Genomic DNA, 23,042 nt, shown 5'->3' with positions numbered 1-23,042 from the left:
TGGCACGTCCACAAGATGCATGGTTATATAATGTACTTAACCCAGTAACCATAATTCAGCATAATGAATGATGGTGCTGGAGGAGACTCTTGAGAGTCCCATGGACTGCAAGAAGATCAAACCTATCCATTCTTAAGGAAATCAGCCCTGAGTGCTCACTGGAAGGACAGATCCTGAAGCTGAGGCTCCAATACTTTGGCCACCTCATGAGAAGAGAAGACTCCCTGGAAAAGACCCTGATGTTGGGAAAGATGGAGGGCACAAGGAGAAGGGGACGACAAAGGACGAGATGGTTGGATAGTGTTCTCGAAGCTACCAGCATGAGTTTGACCAAACTGTGGGAGGCAGTGGAAGACAGGAATGTCTGGCGTGCTCTGGTCCATGGGGTCATGAAGAGTCGGACACGACTAAACAACAACAACCCAGTAACCATTTTTTCAGGGCATTGTTGCACCGGACCAGCAAAAGATATGCATGTGACCTCACTTTAAACCTAAATATATCAATGCTTATGTCAGTGCCAGAGATTATTTCTGGCTATGCTAACCTGAACGCTAATCTAGTTTTGTGGGCACCTTTTGTGCTATTCCAGATTTTACAGAGTAGCTCATTTTCACTCTTCCTTTTCCCAGTTTACTCCATTTGTTGACACTCTAGTAAATGCTGGAGTCCATAAATACACACTACACTAGTAGAATTCAACTGGTGGCCTGGGACTCAATGCTGAGCTACGGTCTGATCTAAACCTGATCACAACAGCAGCATTCCCACCATGCAAATACATGGCAAGAAAACAAGACACGGGCTCCCAAATGTTGGTTTGGCTTGAAAGTGGTTCCCGAATTTGAAACTGTTGAAGACGACTGCATCAACTCCACAGTGATAGTAAGAGGGAGAAGACATGAAAACCAAAAAGCCTTAAGTTATGCAAAATAGTGTATTTTAATTATAAAAAGAGACTTTATTACAAGTATCAAATAAACTCTCCATGAAGAACAAGTTCTCAAGCCTTGCATATCACAAGATACTAGTAGGTCCTAGTAAATCAGACCAAGTATTAATGAGTCCATGACAGAAGCAGATTGTGCTGGAAGTGGCCACTGAATAGTCAACCGGCAACTCGCTGCCAAATTAGCTAATCACTCTACATCCACCTTGACCCCATTACCAGTTACTGGCTCACTTCAATCACCTCTGCAGGAAGAAACCATTTGAGGTTGATGCCCATTTGAGGTTGACCTTTTAACAAGGGAGGTCACACACAATTTATTACACCACGCGTCTGCAAAAGGAGATTTCACATAATGAAATAGTCCGATACAGTGTTCTGCCTTTAGTCCCCAAATGTTGAGCTAAACTTCCCATCATCCTTATCCAGATTAACAGATGAGATGATGGGACTTGTGGTCCCAATAATATATGAGGACCCAAAGTTGAAAAACAGAGTAATTTCAGCAACAAACATTTAGCAATACAAAAAAAGAAACTTGCCGTATTTCCTAAGAGAAAATGCTGATTTTTTGTTTTTTTGTTTTAAAGCAAGGAGTTTCAGGGAAGTGGGGAAGAATGCAGAGAATGATGTCAGCTTATTGATAATTGCCTCAATGCAAAGCACACTGATTTGGAAGGAAACTCCTTTGAAATGAAGGTGACTTTCCAAGAAAGCAGGTTAAGAAGCAGGATGTGTGGATTAAACGATTTTGTTCCTTGACATTTTCAAAGTGTAATATTTTTAAACTTTGGAATTTTGAAAGCAAACATAGCTGCCAACAACACTGGACTAATGAATAAATGCAGATTCCTACCCCAAACTGATAATCATAGCAATTTGAAAACTCAGACCACGGTAGAACTTCGGATTCAACCAGCAGCCAATAACCCTTTTTTGTTTTTCTTGAGACTCAGACTGTGCGCACATGCACACACACATCATATATTTACAATATTTAAAGCAGATTTTTTTCCTCCCAAATCCCAGGAACTGGTTGAAAACAACACAGAGCAATAATTCCCGGCACGTTTTATAAACTAGCTTTCTGGGCCTGACTTTCGGAAGTCTCTCTCCCTCTCCGTCGAAGTTTCCCTCGCAAAGAGCGCGGAGCTGCAGAGATTGTCTCGTGTGGATGTGAAAAGGGGTCGGGCTCGCCTTCCCTGGACCGCGACTGGGCCCTCCGTGGTTGCGGTTCCTCGCCAAGGAGGAGGCCAGGCAACTTCACCTAGGTCGGGTAAACCACGCTCAGATCCCGGATCCAAAACCACGATGCAGCCAAAGCCCAAAGAGACATCGGAAGAGGAGTCCGGCGAGGCGAGGCCCGAGAAGTTCCCGGAGTTCAGGCGGTGGCGGCGGGAGGCTGGGCCGTGTCTGTGTCGGTCGGCGCTTGGGTGCCCGGTGCGGGTCTGCGCTTGGCAGCGCGCAGGAGGCTCTGTCGGAGCAGCGGGTAGAGGCGCTGGCATCCGTCGAGGCCGAGGCGCACGGCTTGTGCCCAGCTGTCGGGGGGCCCTCCCTCGCCGCTGCCCAGCAGCCCGGCCACCTGGTTGAGCGAGGGCAGGAGCGCCACGGTGAGGCGCGCGTCGGCGGCGCGCTCCTCGGGCTCGCTGGGCTGCAGGCGCCACTCTCCCCCCGGCGCCCGGCACAGCGCGCACGCCGCCACCAGGTCGTAGAGCTCCACTCCGGCGTCGGCCAGGGCCAGCCCCGCGGCGCACAGCGCGGCCGCCAGCGCCGAGCCGCCGTCCTGCAGCAGCAGCGCGCTCACCTCCAGCTGTGCCCGCGGGTAGCGCGCCAGGCGCACGGCCGGCTCCAGTGCCTCCTGCAGCGCCAGCGCCAGCTCGGGCTCCCGCTCGCTGGGGCGGATGCGCGCCCCGCGCCCCGAGAAGGGCGCCCGTCGGAACTCGCACACCAGCCGCCCGCGAGGCTCGCCCGGAGCCGCCGCGCCCGCCCCGCCGCCGGCTTCGCGCGGCCCGGCCACGGAGCACAGCACTTTGGTGCCGCCGTGGAGTTCCACGTAGGCCGAGCCCTTGGCCTGGCTCAGCAGCCCCGCGCGGGCGAAGAGCGGCTGCAGCGCCGACGGGTCCCGGGGTGGAACCTCCGGCGCCTCGACGGGCGCGAAGAGCAGCGGCGTCTGGGACTCCTCCGGCCCCGGCACCCGGCGGTGGTCCTGCGGCATGGCTGCTTCAGCTGCTGGCGCGCCGCGCTCCGGAAGGGGAAGAGGAAGCTGCTCGAGGGAGGGACAGGCGGAGGGAGCAGCGGCTTCGCTTCCGAGGCGCACGGGCGGTTTAGCGCCGAAAGAGCGCCGTGGCGGAGAGGGGACCTGCAGCCCCCGCCTCGCAGACACCCGTCGAGGCAGGGAGAGCGCCTCGATTCCCCCATCCCACCGGCTGCGGATCCTGCACTCAGAAGGAAGCCTCCGGGCTCCCCGGTGGATTCCAGCTCATCTTGACTCCAGCCAGAAGAGCCGGTGGCCAGGGTGGAGGGAGTTGTGCCCCAGTGCTATCCATGATTAAAGAGCCGTTTTATATCCATTTTTTGAGTTTGACAAAGAAATGAGCAGATTCAGGGCTCCTGCAGTTTCTGATGGGTTGGAAGCTGCATGAGCCTTAGTTTTGGGGTGTCACCCACACGGTGCCCTCCCTCTCCAACTGGCAACAGTTTTTACAGCGACCAGCTGCGTACAGCTCTCCCCACTGTGTAGCACTGCTTACAAAGGCGCATCTTAGAAGTGGGACTCTAATTGATACAGCAAGTAATAAATCTGCTTTAAGTCTTTTAACAGCTTGTCTTTTTAACCTTCCTAGGTTCTTTCACAGGAGTCTGCTTTGGCCTCCATTTGTTGGCACTCAGCAGCCTCGCTCACTATTAGGGAAATATCAAAACTTAATGCATATAGGCTTAAAGCAAGGCTATGCTTTTTCTGCCTTTCTTCAGGGAAGAGGAAGGAGGTGGATGAGGAGCCTCCAATCTGGGCTGAGCCCTCACTTATGTTCCGGACTAGCAGAAGCCACAAACCTGCAGCTCAGCCTCCAAGATGTACATGACATTGCAAGTGCCAGAGCACTACTCTGTGCAACTTTAACCAGGACAGAGAAAGGTATTGCCACTGCAGAAGCCCATGAGCAAGTGGGCACAGCTGACCTCACTGTCCTGGTCAAAATCCCCAAACTGTTTGGGCTGAGTCACCCACTGCTCCGGCAGCCACACTGCTCCCCTCTTCTGGCTCACATCGAACTAGATTAGCGCTATGCGCTATTTTATGAAGTCATGCCCTCTGTCATATTCTGTTAGTAAATGCACAGGTGAATGGCAATCCTATTTTGGAGCTCTGTCTCACTATGGAACGTCCAAGCTGTCCCTACATCCCAGCTGCTACCATGGAACATTTAGCCTTTATTCCAGTTAGCAAACAGTACTTTTACACTGTGAGCCTGCTGCTCCTGTGTGTGTGGATGTATCAACTATTTCCAAAATTTATTATCCCTCTGTAATATGCTGTGCCACTGAGGATTTGTTCTTCTCATGTCAACAAGGCTGGAAATGATTAATGCCAGGATGGCATTCATTCATCTGGCTTCCATGAGGCCAAATGAAGTCGGCGCTCAGAACCCCATCCTCCTCCCATGGCCAGGTGATCTCTGCTCCATTAAAGTTTGCTTTCAGAAAAGATCTTGGGCTTAGCATTATATTTGAAGGGGGAATTGTAAATTATGACGAGCAATAGTTAAGCTTGCAAGTTGGCTTCTTTAGCAACAAACCATCATTTGCTGTAACCCACAACCTGCATTTTGCACATAATGGTGAGCCGAGGTTCTCTGAAAGCAAGATATAAGCCAGGAAATGAGTGGCAGGATGGGCCCAGGACCCTGTTTTGCTTGGGCTCAAGTGAGCTACTGGCTCAAGTATCCCTCTGGCAGAACCGAGAATTTGCAGGTCTCCACTACCCCTTTTGGTTAACCACAGCCTCCCGTGTCATCCAAACCAGCAACTGCACTCGGCAATAACGGGGGTTGATTTCCCCAAGCCAGCTTCTGAAACAAGCAGCAACAATGTGGGAGGAAGCGATGAGGTGAGCACCTGAGCGTGAGGCTGGCTAAGGCATGTTCCTGCTTACGCACTTCACACTAAGCCATGGTTTAGCGCAGGCATAGGCAAACTCGGCCCTCCAGATGTTTTGAGACTACAATTCCCATCATCCCTGACCACTGGTCCTGTTAGCTTGGGATGATGGGAGTTGTAGTCCCAAAACATCTGGAGGACCGAGTTTGCCTATGCCTGGTTTACCGTAACCGTTGTTTGGTTCCACAGCAACAAATGCACTTAAACACACGTCTGTTCATTTATTCAGCACTGAACCTATTCTGATCAGAAGTCCTCATGCCAGGGCAAGTCTGCCCAGGTAAGGCTTTGCTACAACAGAGGTTAACACTACGAACCGAAGAAAGGGTTTCCCAGTTACAACGAAAGACATTATAGCAGCCTTGATTGCTCACCCCCTGCACATGCTCACGTTACAGCAAATGCTTCAAGTGCTTGAGCATGGACGGAGGCGGGCTGTGCAGAGCCCCCTTCAAATGGTGCAACAGGAGCAACACTGCAGAATTAAACTTTAGAATGTTAGGAAGCATGTATGTGTCCCAATGGCTGTGTGCAAAAAAAAGGAGGACACTCAGTTGGCAGCAGGCCCCTTGAAGCAGCTCAGTTATCACCGTGACAAGAGATCAGAACTTGTGCAGTCATGGGCTCTGGTGTCCTGTGATCAAGTCATCGCCTTACAGGGCCACCTTGTTTGGTTAGTGCCTGAGAGGCTGAATTTAGAAGGACAATAATGTGCAGTCTTTGTCTCCACAGACATAACGCTAAAGTAGAACTCCTAACCTATTGGCCAAGCAGACAGTTCCCTTTCTGAGTTTGCCCCACAGGCTGGGGATCAGTTCTTCAGCTCACCCAGCTTGAGCTTGGCAAAGTCTGTTGCCAACTTCAGGGCTTCTTCAAGGCAGTCGGTGTTCTTGCCGGTGGCCTGGGCAGAGAGGTCTTTCCCGCCCCCCCTGCCGTCCATCAGCCCAGACACCTGTTGCACCCATTCGCTGGCCTTGAGCCCTTTGCCAACGACTTCCTGGGAAAGAACAGAGACAGCCTGCATTAGAGTTCTGCACCTCTTAGTTCTGAGAGCTGCCAAGAATATACAAGATCCTGTGATTCTCAGGCTGTGCAGGGAGGAGGGTATTGTTGTCATGTGCCCCCCAGAACTGAACAACTAAACAGCGTGCCCAGAGAAGGATGAACCAGGATAATGAGGGGTCTAGAAACCAGTCTTATAAGGGAACAGTAGAACAGTTGGGGACTCCCCGCCGCCAAGGCTTTGAAGAAGGGACTTGCTTTCAACTGCCCCCACCAGCCCCCAATAAACTTCTCTCAGAAGGGGCATGTATGCCTGCAAATATCCAATTCTGCCAAGTTACGGCCTTCCTTGACTTCCCAAATGCAATCTGCCTCACACTGGTACCAAATCTGCTAACTTCCAAAGTGCTTTGGATCAAGGTGAGCTGTCTTCTGAAGTGCCAACTTGGGAGTCCAAACTGAATTTTCCGGTTGGTGCACACTCCTTACTACAAAGCTTCCAGACAAGAGGCCAGATTCTACAGGAGTATGAAAGCTTCTCTCTTTAACACCCTCCAAGGACAAAGAATGTTGAGACCAGAGGTGAGGAACCTTTCTATTTCTCCTCTAAAGGCCTCAGGGGGAAGAGGCTGGGATTGGAGGCTCCTCACAGTTGAAGCAGAGCCTATTCCTCCAGTTACCGAAATTACATCTGCTGAAATTAATGAACATGACCAAGTTTAGCCAATTAATTTCAGTGGGGCTACTCTGAGTAACGCTTAGATAAATACCACCTTCTGCCTGATCGGTTGGTGCCCCAAGCGTGCTGAATCCCCACTCCCATCCCGGGTCTACCTGAGGGACTTGGCATAAGCAGGTGATCTTGCCGGCTTCATTATCCACGGTGAACAGCATGGCTGCTGTCTGAGGTGAATGAGTCTTCAACAGCTTCAGAGATTCATTAAGTGCCTGCAGAAAGACAGAGGTGTGGTTACAGAGAGCACGTGCTATGCACAGTCACGTCCAATTCTCAGATCTTTGGGCAATTTGCAGTAGATCAGTAATTCCCAGTGGTTTGACAGGAGCAACTTGCTTGCAGCCACAGCAAGTTGCACAGGTTGCCTCCTTGCCCGATGCACCTCCGCCCCCTGTGCAAAGGCAACGAGAAGGGATTTGGGGGATACCTTTGCAGAAGCACCGCTCTCCATTTCCAGAATGACCAGTGGCTGGTTGGGGTGAGCCTCGATGAGCTGCTTCGTCTTCTCCAGAACCTGAAGGAACAAAGAGAGATCAGGCCGCCTGTCAGGCTCAGGAACGCTGGTGATGGGGGGGGGGGAGGGAAAGCTCCTCTCAAATGCAAAGAGATGCTTCTTTTGTGTTGCAGAGAACAGAAAAACACAAGCAGCATGTCAGGCATAAGGATGCAGCTGTGTGGAAATGCACACACTGCTCTTTGGCCAAGGTGAACACTCAAAGAGTGGCTGGCAGCAACTGAAATCTGGCAAAAAGATCTGCTGTGTTTGGACTACGCAGCAGGTGAGAGATGGGTGGGTGGATAGACCTCACAGTCTGCTCTGGTGGTCCAGGCTCTTCCCTTCAGAGAGAGGGAGGAGAAGCTGCAGGTGGGCTTAAGCAGTGGCTGGAGGCTAAAGTCACACAACAGATAAGAGCAGCCACATTTCCCTTTTAAAACAGTCTGAGCGAAGGGGCCCGCCTTTCCTGATCACTGCTTGCATGTGCTTTCAAAAAGGGAACACTGCCATTTCTACCCATTTCCACTCCCTTTGCCTATGACAGTGGGATGGGAGAACTCACTCGTTTCTGGATGTCTGCTTTGCAGGCACGGTCGAGGTCGTCCATCACCTTCTTCAGGGCTTTGAGGGCCTCTCGGAGTTCATCTTTCTGCCACTGGGGAATGACGGAGGTGGCCAGCACCTGCAACCAGAAGGCGGCACTGAAGCCACAGCCCACGTTTCACAAAGGACAAATAGTTTGTTGTGTTCCCAGCATGTTCGGTGCGGGTCCAGATGCCTTCCACATTTAAGAACAAAAGGAGAGCCTCCTGGAATGGGCCAGTGGCCTATCTAGTCCAGCATCCTGTTAGCAGTGCTCAAGTGACCCCACCGACTTGAGAATTTGGGGGAAAGGGGCTGATCCCACCTCTCCCCTCCCCCTGCTCTCTTACCTCACCAAGGTCTGCAATCTCACGCTGGACTTCTTTGTTGGGGGCGGTCTGGACCTTCACCTTGTCTTCCAGGTCAGAGAGTAGCTTTTTAAGGATGTCCACTTTCCTCAGTGCCTTGGGAAGAGAAAGGGGGGTCAGGATTTAGAGGTGGCATTGGAAAGAAACGATGGCTTTTACTCTCCCACAAGCGTAGCAGGGTCACTGCGGTGTGTTCCCTGTGGAGTCTTCTCGGGGCCAGACAGAGAAGGCTGGACAGCCATAATTAGTGTCCAGGCCTGCAGGTCCCCACCCCATCTTTTATTTCCCTACCTCACCCACAGCTTGATCCTTGCCCACTGCACCTGCCCACCCCCTGCTCACCTTCTGTGCTTCTGCTCCAGTGACAGCCACTATGCGCCGGATGCCCTTGGCAATTGCTTCCTCGGACACAATGACAAAGTGACCGGCGTGAGCAGAATTCTGCAGGTGCCTGTGAAAATATCAGCGACTGAGAAACACCACGGACATTTACAAGCATCTCCTGACTTGGCAACTGAGGGAGCTTGATTTCAGAGAGAGGGAGACAGATAATGGGGGTTTTGTTCTGGGAAGTAGTGAGGCAGCCTGAGCTTTGGGTACAGGCGAAGACCCCCTTCGACCCACCCTTTGCTGTGTGGAGCACCAAGGAGAACAAGCAACAGGCACTCCCATGGGTCCACCATTTGGCAGGGCAGCTCTCTAGCTATGGATCTGGAACCCTCCTCCATCCTAAGCCCTCCTGCCGGACTTACGTTCCCCCGCAGAACTCAACCGACGTCATGGCACCCGCACCGCTGGAGGGGTCAGCCAGCATATCCTCGATGGGGATGCCGATCGAGACCACACGCACGGGGTCAGGGTATGTCTCGTCAAACACTGCACGGAGGCCCTGGATGGCTTTGGCAGCTGCCAGGGGACAGTCTTTGGCATACACGACCTGGGGAGCAGACCACTGAAGTTAACAGAAGTTAAGGGCAAGCAAGAGCACAGGAAGAGTCTTGCTGGATCAGACCGCAGGCTGGTCTAAAACAAACATAAGTACAGGTAAAAAGCAGGGGAAGAGTAAATGAAGCATGTGGGGATAATACTGTTACACCTCATAAGATTGCTGTAAGGATCGATGAGATAATATAATGGGGAAATCAGAAGATAAATGCTGTATTTTATTATTCAGGCATTCGATCTGTTGCATAAAAGGGAATGGAAAAGCCCATGCCACAAGTGGGTTTCCAGTGGGTTTCTGGCTCAAAGAAGGAACATTCTTTGGAAATGCCTGTCACTGTGGCCTCTTGTCAAAGATTTGGAGGCTCCAAGAACAGGACCTGGAAGTTCTCAGCATCCTCAAAACAGTGATGGGGAACCTTTTTCACCCAAGGGGCTGCATTGCCTTCTTGCAATCTTCCAGAGGCCACAAGGCAGCAATGGGTGGGGCCAGAGGAAAGAATGGGCAGTGCAGTGAACACAAATTTTACCTCCGCGCAGGAGGCTGGTTCCTACACATGCTCCTCTCCACCCAGGGAAGCAGGAGTCTTGGTCACGGAGAACCATTTCAGCCAGGTGAAGACACCCCAACAGGGGGCAAAGCAGGACTGGGGAGGGTCCCAAAGGCCAGCTAGGGAGGCCGAGAGGGCTGCATTTTGTCCCTGGGCCCAAGGTTTCCCACCTATGATAGAGACAAGCATGCACGCACCAGCCATACCAAGTTTCCCTCCTACCTTGGCTTCCTGAATCATCTGATTCGCAATTTCTTCCGCCTTCTTGATTTCCTGGGTGGACATGGCTCCCTTGGCTGTGAAATCAAAGCGCAGCCTGTCTGGAGCCACCAAGGAGCCTCGCTGGTCGGCCTCCCCCAGCACAGCGCGTAAGGCAAAGTTGAGGATGTGGGTGGCTGTGTGGTTGCTCATGATGGGCCGCCGCCTGGGCTGCGGGGTGAGAGGAGGAGACGGAGGTGAACAGAGAAGGGAGGAGGAAAGAGGAGGCCGTCCCTCCTCCACAAGTGGCCAAAAGCAGCGGGGACCAGATTGGGGCCCACCCACCAGCTTTGTTCAGGGCTGTGGATTAGTGGAAGAAGATGGGAGGCGGCCCACTCAATATCTGCATTCAATATCCAGGCTGGTTTTTATTGCTTCTTTTGTTTCTTATATTTTATTTCATTGCACCACAATTTGAATTCTAAGGAATGCAATACAACTCAGTGTGTAAGAAGAAATAAGAATGTAATGAATGACTGAATGCATAGAAAGACTGGGATTCTAGTCTGAAGCACCTTTGATATCAAACGCACAAGCCACTCACCTCATCAACGTACAGCCGTACAGTGTCTCCCACCTTCAGGCTCCCATAGACAGTGCCCACGTGCAACACGTAACCTCCGCGCACTTGGACGTTCTTCACCGTGAACTCTGTCTTCTGAAAAAACCAAAGGTAGACAAGAGCTGACAATTGGCAAAGGCAGGAATAGGAGCCCAAGGCCAGGGCAGGGTGACACTTTCTTCCCACCAAGCACCACCAGCAGAGATGCACTGGATTTTAAATGCTTATGATCACGCTGCTTCTCCATCATAAGTCTACAAACCGACTCACAAAAGTAAAAAACATCTGACATTTTAAAAAAATCTTGTGAAAACTTACTACACTTACAAAAGTGTAAAAGAAAAAGAAAGCAGACACAAAAATGAAAGCAACAGTCAACCAAAGAGCAGGACATGGTTTTCAAAAGGGAAAAGTGCAGAAGCTGCACTTGTAAGCACCAGAAATTCTGGTGAAGATGCTCTTGCCTCGGCATCTAGAGGACGACTGCGTTGGCGACCTCACACGCTTGGAGTGCATTCAACACATGAGGTGCCGACACACAGATGGATCTCTCCATGGTCACCACCTCTCCATCTCGAACAACTGACACAGACTTTCCAGACCAGGCAGGTTTAACAAGGGACAGATATAGGGAAGGTTGGAGTGCTAGAGCACTGCGAACCTCCACCACTATTCTGGGGCAAAATAAGGCAACATGCCACCAATTTCAAAAGCCCCCAAAGCCCTTCCCACCACCAGACTCCAAGCCCCAAGACTCCCAAGCAGGCCCGCAAGCCCAACGTACATCCTCACTGCCTTCGTCCTCCTTGACAAGGTAGCCTTCGTCGTATGTCTGCCCGCCCTGCTCAGCGTAGAAGCAGGTGTGGTCTAAGACAACCCCGCACTCTTGGCCCGTGGACACCTCCTCCACAAAGGCCTTATCCCGGCGGAGGGCTTTGACGGTGGCCACTGCACTACTGAACTCTGCACATCAGAAAAGAAAAGTGGGAGTTAGCAAAGCAAGAGCCTCTTGCCTGTACCATGACCCTTCCCCTTATAAACAGTCACAAAATTAAACAGAGAAGAAAATTCTGAACCAAAATCTCCTAATGTCAACTTACCTACAAAAAAATTAATAACAAACAAACCCTATCATTTCCACATCAAGCTTTTTGGTTCACATTCCTCAATTATTAATGGGTTTTAGGTATAAAAAGTATTGACAAGGGAATTCCTTCTGACATGTTCCAATGCATCAAGAAAACAATGTGCTGGAAGAAAGGGAGCTACTTAGAACGCACCATAACTGCCACTGGGGTCCGATGTGTAGTTGTATTTCAGAGAGTCATCTGTGGCCTCCAAGCCCTTGGACCGGAGTTCTTCAATGGCGTAGATGTCCAGCATGATGAGATCTTCATCGCCACCTCCCTTGCCCTGAGATTTGAGCTGGGAATGTAAGCAAATCGAGGGTGAAAAGCAGGCCAAGAAGCCCTGGGCATAAAAGCAACCACCTCAGATATGGGAAACCTGTGGGCCACCAGATGTTATTCAACACCAAAACCCATCAGCTCCAGACAGCATGGGCAGTGGTCAGGAATAATGAAGAACTGAAGGGCACACAGTTGGGGAAGGCTGAGGCCAAAGCTGCCTACTTTGGCAGACAGCTGCCTTCCTCAAGGCCCCAGACCAAGATCTCTCAACAGCCTGTTTATCCAAGCTATGTCCTGCCACCCTTCCAATTCCTGGCTTTCGAGGATATGAATCACACGCTACAAATGCTGCTATCACTTGCCCTTTCCTGTGCAAAGCTGACCAATGGAAGCTGCAGTAGAAGGTGGTAATAGCAGGAATAGAAGTGCCTTGGAAATCAAAGGGCCAACTGGACAACCAAAACCCGATGCAACTGAGTGGACGGATGCCTGCCTGGCTCTGCTGGTGCCTTTGTCTACATATGATGTTTATCTGCGTCAATACATATACTGTGTTCAGAGTTGGCGATGGCCAAGCCCTACCTGGGCAGACTTCCTCTCCTCCTCAAAACCCTCCATGTCCACCTTCAAGCCCTTCTCTTCCGCAATGAGGCCGGTCAGATCCACAGGGAAACCGTAGGTATCATAGAGCAGCCACGCAGTGTCTCCTGGAGGAGGAAGAGGATTGCAGAAGAGTTAAACCCGCAGCACAGCTTCTGATCAGCTCATGCTCCCTCTTGTGGGGTTTTTGCAAGTCTCATTACTAGCAAGCCACAGCTGCCCTGCTTTCCTGGCCAAGTGCCCATTTCCATTCACTGCCGACTCCTGGAGCCTTCATGCAGACCAGGGCAAGTCAAGCAAGGAATTTGCTTCACTCGGAAGAGATTTGAATAAGGAAAGGAACAAAGAGCGGGAGAAGCAACCATTGTCTCCTCTCCTCCAAAGTTCTGCGCAAGAGAGAAAGAGGGGAATGATTCTCTCCCATTAACCTGCTCCATGCAAACACACAGGGCTGGGGGGGAAACAGGCAAAGCCTTGCCCACACTTGGCCCCCAAGGGAAAGGAGGGTCGTCCTCTTGTGGCCTGGCCCAGCTCTGCACTGTAAGCGGGACCTGTTTCTCTCCCTCCTTCAAACTACCACCTTCTACTTAAGGCTCAATTCATCACAATGCTTGCAATGAGAAACGGGTATTCTCCTCCAGCCCCCAACCCAGTCAATGAGTTGAATTTCCCAAGCAGCAGGCGGCTTGGCTCACTTCCTAGCATCAAAGCCATTTCCACACAGGGGTTGCTGGCATGGGCCATACCAGGAATAGTCTTGCAGTCTCCCAAGCTCTGAATCTTCCTGTCGAGGATGCGGCGCCCTCTGTTGAGTGTCTTCAGGAACTGCACCTCCTCTTCATTGATGATGTCTTTCACCATCTCAGGGTCTTTCTTCAGCTCAGGGAAGGCATCGCCCTGAGAGGAACAGGAGCTGTTAGCTAAGTGAAAGCAGCTCCCTGCCTCTCTCCCTCCATCCCAAAACCTGGAAGCTTCAAGAGCAAAGGAAAGAGGACAGGACTACAGATTTACCAGGGACTGCACCACCACGTCCACCAGGCTGGCAAAGAATCCCTTGGGGGCGTTGAGTTTCTCATGGGCGTAGCGCACAGCACGTCGGAGGATGCGCCTCAGAACATACCTATGCAAGGGGAGCAGAAGGCAGAGGCTGGTCTTAGTGGCTCCCTACACTCTGGAAAACACCTCAGGCACCCCCAACTTTTCGCAGCACAAAGGACTCTTCCCACTCTCTCTGGGCCTCTAACCCTTGTTTCTCAAACCTGGGTCCCAGCTGTTGTAGGATCACAACTCCCATCATCCATGGCCACTGGCCCTGTTAGCTAGGGATGATGGGAGTTGTAGTCCAGCAACAGCCAGGGGACCCAAGTTTGAGAAACACAATGTGAATCCACACATAAACTGGGTTCCCGTCCTTCCTGACAAGACCAAGGGCTCCTAACATGTCTTTTTATCATCTTCAGACAGCCGACCCGTGTCAGGGCAACCCCATTCCCACAAGACAACAGGCCAGATTAGGGTTCCCAGGTCAGACAATGTGGCAACAGAAGGGAATGGCTGGGGGGCTAAAGATGGGGAAAGGGAAGGCAGCTGCCTCCCGCACTGGCCACTCAAGGCAGTTTCCCCAATCTGCCTATTGGCAGGGCTGGTCCTGACTGTGATTTTCAACCCTAATCAGCTTAGCCACAGATGCTACATCCTTTCTTACGCAGCCCCTCACCACAAAGCCCACTCTCTCACCCCCTGCCGGTGTTATCAGGCCTTCCACCATCTGAAAGAGCCACCGTGATGGTTCGGGCGTGGTCAGCCAGGACACGATAGGCCATGTCTATGCCATCAGCATCATCCTCCCCGACCTGCCCGGTGTAGGGCCTGCAGCCAGTGCCCTACAAGGAAGAAGGCATGTAGGTGACGTCCAAGAGATGAAAGAGAAATGAAATGGTTAAGGAATCAGAGCAGGTCTTAGAGATTACAGGCATTACAGGTTTTTCTTTTAAGATTCTCTGACCCTTTGCTTATTACTGTTAGTCGCCTCATAATCAAGCTTCTCTGGGCAATGGGCAATGAAATTAAAATTACACATCCAACAGAACCCCATGCCAAATAGTAGCATAAAAATTATTTTTAAAAAACCCCAAACCACCAGTATCAGGGTAGAGATTAAGACAAATGCAGCCACAATCATCTAACAGAGAGCTACAAAATCATCCTCTCTGAGCAGCAGTGGGAGATCTCTAATCTACAAGGCTAGAGTTGGCCCATGAGGCTGCTTCGGCCAAGCCACCCCCCCCCCCCCGGAGACCTGGCATCAAATGAAGGCAGGTAAAGACATGGATCCCTGCAAAGAGCCAGGTTTGCAGGCCCCACTGATCAGCTGAATGCCTCACGTCACCTGCTGCCACTGTGATGCCAGGTGACTGACCCTGCCCACCTGTCAGGTTGGCCCATTTGGGGCAGGGGAGGTAAGGCTCCAGCCCACCAGCCAAATCCAGCTCCCCACTTCAGTTACAGAGGTAAAGCATACAATGTAATGCCACCAGAAACTGGAGAAATTGAGTTGTTAGTATAAATTTTTAGAAGATCTGCATGTATTAAAAAGCACTGAAAGGACCCTGAAATGGCTGATGGGACTTGGGAGTCCAGCATCTAGAGGGAAGCAAGTTTAGTGCTGGAGTTCCTTCTACCTGTCCTCACTGCTCTAGCTGCCAAGAACTGATGCAGAAACAGCAGCAGCAAAGGTCAGTCAGCCACATGAGAGCTACCAGGAGGAAAGCTACCAGGAGGCAGATAAGAAAACGCTGTGAGTTGTGAAATTCAGTGGGAGGAAGGTGAATGTTGTTATGTCCCTGAGCCAGGAGAGCCTCAGGGCAGCGAGATACACTCCATCTAGAGAGAATCCACATATTGACAGATTTTCTTGCAGCACATCTGAGCAAGTACCTTCTGGATAGCTTCAAAGTAGGGCACAAAGAGATCTGTGTCGTAGTTGGACATCTTGTTCTGAAGCACCGACACCAACCTCTCCAGACCCATGCCTGTGTCAATGCTCTTCTTGGGAAGAGGTTTCAGGGTCCCATCAGCCTCTCTGGTACAGGAGAGAGGAAGGAAAACGCTCCATGATTCACACAGAATAATGCAAACAGAGGGCTGGTTCAGATGCTCACGTGTCTAAGCTTAATAAGCAGAGACGTGAATGAGCCTTTTGCCTGCATGCTCACCCCATTCACTCAAGCATGGAAATGGATCAAAGCATCTCCCCTGATGACAGTTTCCCATTTCATCCAAACCAGGAATTTACTCTTAACAGCTCTGGAACAAACCTGGAGATCAGCCCAAGCTCAAACCACGTCTTCATATCCAGGCTTGTTCTAAAGCCGCTCATCATAGTTTTCCTGGTTTGGATGAAGAGGTCCACAACCAATTAAAGTAACAAAAAGCAGAGCGCAAATGGGAGCTTCTCTGGTTTCGAAGCATCCTGTCACAGCCTTTGCAGAAAAAAGCAACACAGAACCCTCCCTCACACAACCAACCAACCAGTATATGGCTTTCCTACTGTACTGACTGAGGAGCAGCTGTTTTCTCAGACAATAAATAAAATTAATAATAATAATAATAATAATAATAATAATAATAATAATAATAATAATAATAATAATATCTTTATTGTCATTGCCCCCTCTCGGGGACAACGAAATGTATATATCATTTTGGAATCTGTCGCTAGCATCTGCTGTACTGCTGCAAAGATCAGGACAAAATTCTTAGGAATGAAGGATGACGAATAAATAGCCATGATCCAGGCCACTATGCTCAGCACCTAAATCCGTGAAGACAGGAAAGTTTCCTCACTGGATGTGGAGTCCAGCATTACCTGCAAAGCAGGGGGAGAGGTAACACGCCACAGGTGAAAGGCATCAAAGGGAAAGAAGAAGCTGCCTCGAACAGAGTCAGACCACTGGTCCATCAAGCTCATCTTGTTTCTGGTGACTGGCGGTGGCTCTCTGGGGGTTTTTTTGCAGCCCCACCTGGTAATGCCAAGGATTGAACCTGGGACCTTTTGTATGAAAAGCACCTGATCCGCTACTGCACTGCCACCATGCTATAGGAAAGGAAAACAATTCTTGCACCACCTGTTGTACTGTATGAACACCAGGTTCCAGATCTCCAGCACGTTGGGATCATCTTGATTGACGAGGTGGGCAGCATCCCTGTCCCCGATTCGGTCATAGTGCATCTCGCTGCAAGGTCCACATGGCCCCGTGTCACCCATTTCCCAGAAGTTATCCTTCATGCTGCCCGGAAGAATCCTACTTTCCGCCAAACTGCAAAAAAGGAAATGGCCAGTGATGCAAGGAATTCCACAAGTTACAGGTTCCTTGAACTGGCAACATACGAGCCATTTGAACTCTTTGACTTGCCCAGGTAACATCATCTGAAAAAGTATCACTGTCAGCTTCATCATGTTAATTTACCTACAACTCTGGCTGCATGTGGAGGCCACACTAAACTATGGCTTAGCAAGATGCAAACAAGCCTAGCCTTCTCCCAGACTCATGCCCCCACTTCTCAGTCAGAAAGAAAGAAAAAATCACTTTTGATTAACCACAGTTTGTTGTGTCTGAACCTTAAAAACTATGGTTAATCTTAACTATTAGTTTAAAATCATAGTTTATGAAGTTGCCTTGTTTAAACTAACCACAGTTAAGATTAGCCCATAGTTGTAGGTCCAGACAACATGCCAAGCTGCAGCTAATCTGAAGTGAAGGTGAAAGCTTCCAAACTCCACCTCCAGGCCACATGGGGAAAGATTAGGCTCATTCGCAACCTTGCTCAATCACAGTTAAGCATGAAGCCCAAACATAGCCATTGACTAGAAGAGAGAAGCATAGACGCATGGAACTGTCGAGTTGGAAGCGGACCCAAGAGTCATCTGGTCCAAGTCCCTGCAATGCAGGTATCTCAGCTAAAGAATCCCTGACAGATAGCCATCCAACCTGTTGAACAGCTCTTACTGTCAGAAAGTTATTCTTAACCTTTGACTTGATTCTATTGCCTCAGTTCCCCACCCCACTTTCTAGAGCAACAGAAAGCCAGCTTGCTCCATCTTCTAAGTGACAGCCCTTCAGATATTTGAAGATGGCTCTCATGTCACTTCTCAGCCTCCCTGTCTTCAGGCTAAACATACTCAGCTCCCTCAACCATTCCTCATAAGGCTCATTTTCCAAAACCTGTATCATATTGGTTGCCCTTGAAATTCAGGTCATGGCAACGCTTGGAGACATCAAATGGCATTTTATAAATAGGATTTCTGGATTTCTGCTTGAGCACCAATGCATTTTCTTTGCCCCCTTTGTTTTTTTTGTGGAAGACACCAAAGAAATCCTGGGATCATCCTGATGGCCCCTTCTCTTGCCATTCAGAGAGTGGGTGCCGAGTGCAATTCCCAGTCTTCTTGGCACACAAAGGCAGCTCTTCCTGTATCCTTTGGATGTCCCAAACTCACCCTAAATTCAGCCAGATTTGCTTGCAATCCAAATCTGGTTGCAGGCCAGCGGCTTCATTCCCACCAAAGTATGTGACATATAGCCTCTCAATGGGGATGCCGAATTCTTTGGTGAGCAGGTCCAGGGCAAACTTGCAAGCCAGCTCCTGAGTGGAAGAAAAAAACAGGGATGGGAAGGTCTTGACATGGAGAATGACATACTAACTTCTTTGACAAGTTTCAGATATGAGCCTTAAATTCTACAGCAGCCACTGCCAGCCAGAACACTGAATCAGCGATGCTCCTGTTCCTACAGTGGCCAATCAGATGCTTGTAGGAAACCAGCAAGCAGGTTTCGGGCACCACTTCTCATTGTAGGTTGGCGACACACATGGCAATATTCCTCCACTGAAAATATTCTCTATTAAAGGGGCAAGTTGTTAGCTTAGAGTTCCTGCTGATGTGCTAGTTTTCTATGCACAAGGATTGTTTTCCCCCTTTATGCGGAAGTATTCAACCATGTATGTAAACCTACACCTAGATCCTGAAGTAATACAGCCCAGATGTTGATCATACCAGAGAGAAGAACTTGCAGCTGCTGTGCAGGAGACTGAGGCTGGGTAGGGGGAGCTGCCCAGGATTTCTAAGGGGAAGGAGGCCACTGGAAGGGCAGCATCTATGCACTGTAGTTCCCTGTCTACTCCCAACTCTTACCTTCTTCCTCTCACTGACCACCACCCAATCATTAAGGCCCCACTTTTTTCTTTGCCCTCTGCTACTCCAACTGTTACCAAACCATTCCTAATTCTGCAATAACAAACATTTCAACCAGCATAACCTCTAGATGTATGATCTGCCAGCAGCACCACCACCAGCAGCAGAGCGTGAATGGCTTTAATTTTAAAATATGCACATTTGCCAAACATTTTACCAGCTGGTTACCTGCGTTTGTACAGGCAAAAGCCACTGGCAATGCCCTCACCTTGAAATAATCTCCGAAAGACCAGGAGCCCAGCATCTCAAAGAAAGTGTGGTGGTAGACGTCCTTGCCAACGTCGTCCAGGTCATTGTGCTTCCCGCCAGCCCGGATGCACTTCTGAGTGTTGGCCGCTCGGGTCAGCTTTGCCATGGGGTGAGAGGGGTCAATTGTGTTGAGGAAGATGGGCTTGAACTGGGAGAGAAGGAAGAAGACTGCCTTCAGCTCAGCCTCTAGGCAGAAGAGGGACTTCAGGCAAACGTGCCAACAGGGACCCAAGAGATCAAATGGCACTTTTGTCTGCTTCAAACCTACAGATGATCAGTGCCATTGGTCGACCCCCTAGTCCTAGGCATGTAAAAAGGAACGGGTGGCGCTGTGGTCTAAACCACTGAGCCTCTCAAGCTTGTTGATTGGAAGGTCAGCGGTTCAAATCTGTGTGACGGACTGAAGTCCCATTGCTCTGTCCCAGCTTCTACCAACCTAGCAGTTTGAAACTATACCAGCGAGAGTAGATAAATAGGTACCACTGCAATAGGGAGGTACACAGCGTCACCATGCGCTCTGGCACTCTTCAGTGTCCCACTGCACCAGAAGTCATGCCGGCAACATGACCCGGAAAGGCTGCCTGCAGACAAACACTGGTTCCCTTGGCTTGTACCCCATAGTCTAGTTTGACTGGACTAGTTTGACTTAACTGTCCAGGGGTCTTTTACCTTTACCTAAGACAGGGGAGGAAACTTTCTCCAAACCATTCATAATTCTGCAAACGTTTGTCATGTCTGACCTGATTCATGCCGGCGTTGGCAAAGAGCAGAGTCGGGTCATCCATGGGGATGGTGGCTGAGGAGTGCACATAGGTGTGCTGGTTCTCCACAAAGAAGTTGATGAACCGTTGGCGGATCTCACTGGCTGTTAACGTCACCTCCATCTTGGGATCACCACTCACACTGGGGAGAACAAAAAAAGGGGGCGGGGAGAGAAAGAAAGCACTTCAAGGCAATGCTGAAAATCTTGTATAAAACACCAGCTGGAGCAGCTCAAGTTAGAATTCAGATCTCAGCAGTTGCCACCAATGTCATCCTCCAGTGGCTTCTGGCTTGAAGGTGCAACCCTGACACAATTCAAGGCAGCCTGGCCATCAGTCACCAGACAGCTTGGTTCCTAGATACACTGGAAGAGGGGAGGTTTCCCCCATGTTAATCTCTAAGGTCAAGTAAAAGCCCTCAATTCACACCCGGACAGCTTAGTCCAGCCTCAGGCAGTGCTGCTTATGAATTTACATAGGCCTCATCTGCAGTATACATTTAAAATAGTTTCATATTAACAACACATGACTTCTCCCAAAGAATTCTGGGAACTGCAGTTGTTAAGGGTGCTAAGAGTCGCTTGATCCATCTTCCCCTCACAACAATCACCGGAGTAGTTTAACAATCAGCCCCTCTTCCCAGAGAACTCTGGGAAATGTAGTTCTGTGAGGGGAATGTGGTCTAAGATCTCTCAACACCCTTAAAGAACTACAGCACCCACAATCGTGGGAAGCCATGACTGTTGAAAGTGATAAGATATCACTTTAAACGTACAGTGCAAACATAAACGTATTGCCCATTCCCTATTTTCTTTGTAAAAACCACCATGGGAGAGCAGTTCTCCAGCCCAGAAAACAAAAAACAGCAATTGGCCTATGGCAGCTGCAAGGCCTTGGTAAGGCAGTCCCTTCTACCCAGACACCCCTGGCTGCTCCTTGCGCCCTTTTGCCACATTCATAATGCTGCCACCACACATCTGACTTCTGTGTAGCAAGAGGGCCAGCCAGAAGCAGCTATGGGGAGGGGAATAGCTATCTGGAAGAGGGACAGAGAAAACAGATCTCACCCTTGATCTCTGCTACAATCTGGCAAATACAAGGAAAGCTAAACAACTCTCCAGGCTATCCCAGAACCACCCACAAGGTGCTTGCAGAACTGACAAAAAGGTCTGGGCTTGGAGGGAAAGGTGAATTCATAGCCAGGCTTATCAGCTAAATACAGAGTTGGAAAATTCCTTCCAATACTAAAAGCAGGCATGAACAAAACTCACCCATAAAATCCTTCTACAGAAGCACATTAGCACTACCCTATCTCTGCGAGGAAAACTACTACCCTACTTCCAATTCTTACAGGGAATCCTGCAAGGAAAATAAGAGAGACCAGAGCCTACACAAGGCAAACAAACGGCCCCAACCACAGTGGACCACAAGACAGATGCCAGAATAAAAAACCTTAATTTACCGGGTGAATACAGATGACCAGGCGCCCTGCATCAAAATCTAACCGCAGCACCACCACGTCAAAACTCGGCAACTTAGTTGCCTCCATTGGCACATCAAGCAGCAAGGTGGATCCTGATGTCCCACCGCCTCCCTAGAGATCTGACCAGGTGCACAAGTGCAGCTAGACTCTCCTTGCTGTGTTGGCAGGAGAAGGGAGATGGGACAGTTTGCCAAAGGGTAGGTGTGTCAGAGGCGATGCCCTGGTGACTTTTAGCCTTTTTGACAAAGACCACCTTTGCCAACTGGGCGCTGGGGATGATGGGAGTTGTAGTCCAGAAAAAGAAATCAGGGTCAGAGTTAGCAAAAACCAGACAAATGCATAATTTCTTTCTCTCTGTTTTTGTGAGTGTGTGTGTGTATACACCCACCCCCTCCACCCTGACACCACAGAATGAATGAAGCCACTGCTGGCTTCAGAAACCCCCTCCCACAGGCCAGGCAGCTGTGCCTCAACTCAGGGCTGTCACCCCACGCCAGAACCATGAACCAGACTCCCAGAATCCCCCGCGGCTGTGGCCCTCAGACAGCCCCAGGAGACGCAGCTGGCAGCGGGCAGCGCTGCCTTCCTAAAAGTGGAGAAGGATAAGAAAGACCCCTCAGCCCCCAGCCAGCGCCCTCTCCCTCTTCAGCCCCCCCCCCCTTCCAGCCCAAACGCCTCCGCACCTTTGCTGCCGCTCTCCAGTCAACCTTTCCACGCGGAGCCGGAGCGACGCTCTTCCACTGCGCACCCAAACCTGCTGTGGGGTCCCCCCCCCCTCCCTTAACCCCGCCTACCCCGCCGGCCAATGAGGCTCAATAGCCGGGCTGCGGTTGCTCAACGCGGCTGCCCGTCAATGTCACGAAGCGCGGCGCTGGCGAGGCGCGAGGGCTGATGCAACGGCCCTGAAACCGCAGTCACGTGGCTCTCCGGGAAAGGGCTGAAGGCGGCGAGGAAGCCGCCATTGTGGGCAGGGCGGATCTTGAGGGGTGTGAGCGAGGGGTGTAAAGCAAGACGTCGCGGGTGGAGGCTGTTCCCACTGCGTCTCCTGCCTGATGCAGTATATAGGAAGGCCACATGTATGACGGGATCTTTCTCCTCCTCTCCTCTGCACCATCCAAATCAGCTCTGCAGGGTTGAGAGACCTCCCAGAGAAGATTTTGGGAATGCACAGGAGCAGGAGAGCTGCTGGTCCCTTACAACTCTAAAATTCAGTGTGATTCCTAGTGTGTGTTGTGCAAAGGTAGGGCAGGTCCACGAGAGCATCCCAAATGGTTCTCAGAGCATTGCTGTCGTGCATCATGCTCACCAGAGGGCGTCCTTGCCCTGTTTGAATAAAGCAGGAGAAAACAGAATTTCTAGCATAAGCCCCGCAGGCTGTTAATAGGGGCAGATATCAGGTACCCAAGTGGCATTGGCACTTCCTCATTCATATGCTTTAAAACGTTTGTTGACTTTGGGTAGGAGATGCTGTGAAATCCCTTCTGAGTGCAAAAAACTGTCCAAAGTTGGTTTTTTGGGGGGCCTATTCTTTCCTCCGATTCCAGTTGTTCACCAGAATAAACGTAATGTGGTTGCTTCATGCCCAGCCAAGCCCTTCAGATTCAGATCTCAGCCTGGGACTGATCCATCCAATGCATTTCATGCACTTGCAGCAGTGTAGGGCAGGACGCCTATGCTAGCTCT

At 50.5% G+C, this 23,042-nt stretch overlaps 2 protein-coding genes across 2 annotated transcripts; both read right to left on the bottom strand.

Moving 5' to 3' along the window:
• Positions 1–923: 923 nt before the first annotated feature.
• Positions 924–5,202, bottom strand: EXOSC6 (exosome component 6). Its single transcript, XM_083753067.1, has one exon. It carries the CDS (start codon positions 3,162–3,164, stop codon positions 2,331–2,333), a length of 834 nt encoding a protein of 277 aa, XP_083609193.1. The 5' UTR covers positions 3,165–5,202; the 3' UTR covers positions 924–2,330.
• A 106-nt stretch (positions 5,203–5,308) lies between these two features.
• Positions 5,309–22,208, bottom strand: AARS1 (alanyl-tRNA synthetase 1). Its single transcript, XM_083753061.1, has 21 exons — positions 22,043–22,208; positions 19,856–20,018; positions 19,075–19,263; positions 18,114–18,259; positions 16,741–16,932; positions 15,551–15,695; positions 14,351–14,496; positions 13,625–13,733; positions 13,360–13,510; positions 12,596–12,720; positions 11,885–12,029; positions 11,389–11,567; positions 10,587–10,700; positions 10,007–10,213; positions 9,044–9,228; positions 8,634–8,742; positions 8,274–8,387; positions 7,904–8,023; positions 7,273–7,359; positions 6,944–7,057; positions 5,309–6,104 (listed from the first exon to the last, which is right to left on the bottom strand). The coding sequence occupies exons 2-21, from the start codon at positions 19,997–19,999 to the stop codon at positions 5,919–5,921; spliced, it is 2,907 nt and encodes a 968-aa protein (XP_083609187.1). The 5' UTR covers positions 20,000–20,018; positions 22,043–22,208; the 3' UTR covers positions 5,309–5,918.
• Positions 22,209–23,042: the final 834 nt, after the last annotated feature.

This window comes from Podarcis gaigeae (assembly GCF_964106915.1).
Source record: "Podarcis gaigeae genome assembly, chromosome: 8".
Lineage (NCBI taxonomy): Eukaryota > Metazoa > Chordata > Lepidosauria > Squamata > Lacertidae > Podarcis > Podarcis gaigeae.
The sequence above is the reverse complement of the archived record's forward strand: the minus strand, read 5'-3'. Positions and strand labels throughout refer to the sequence as shown.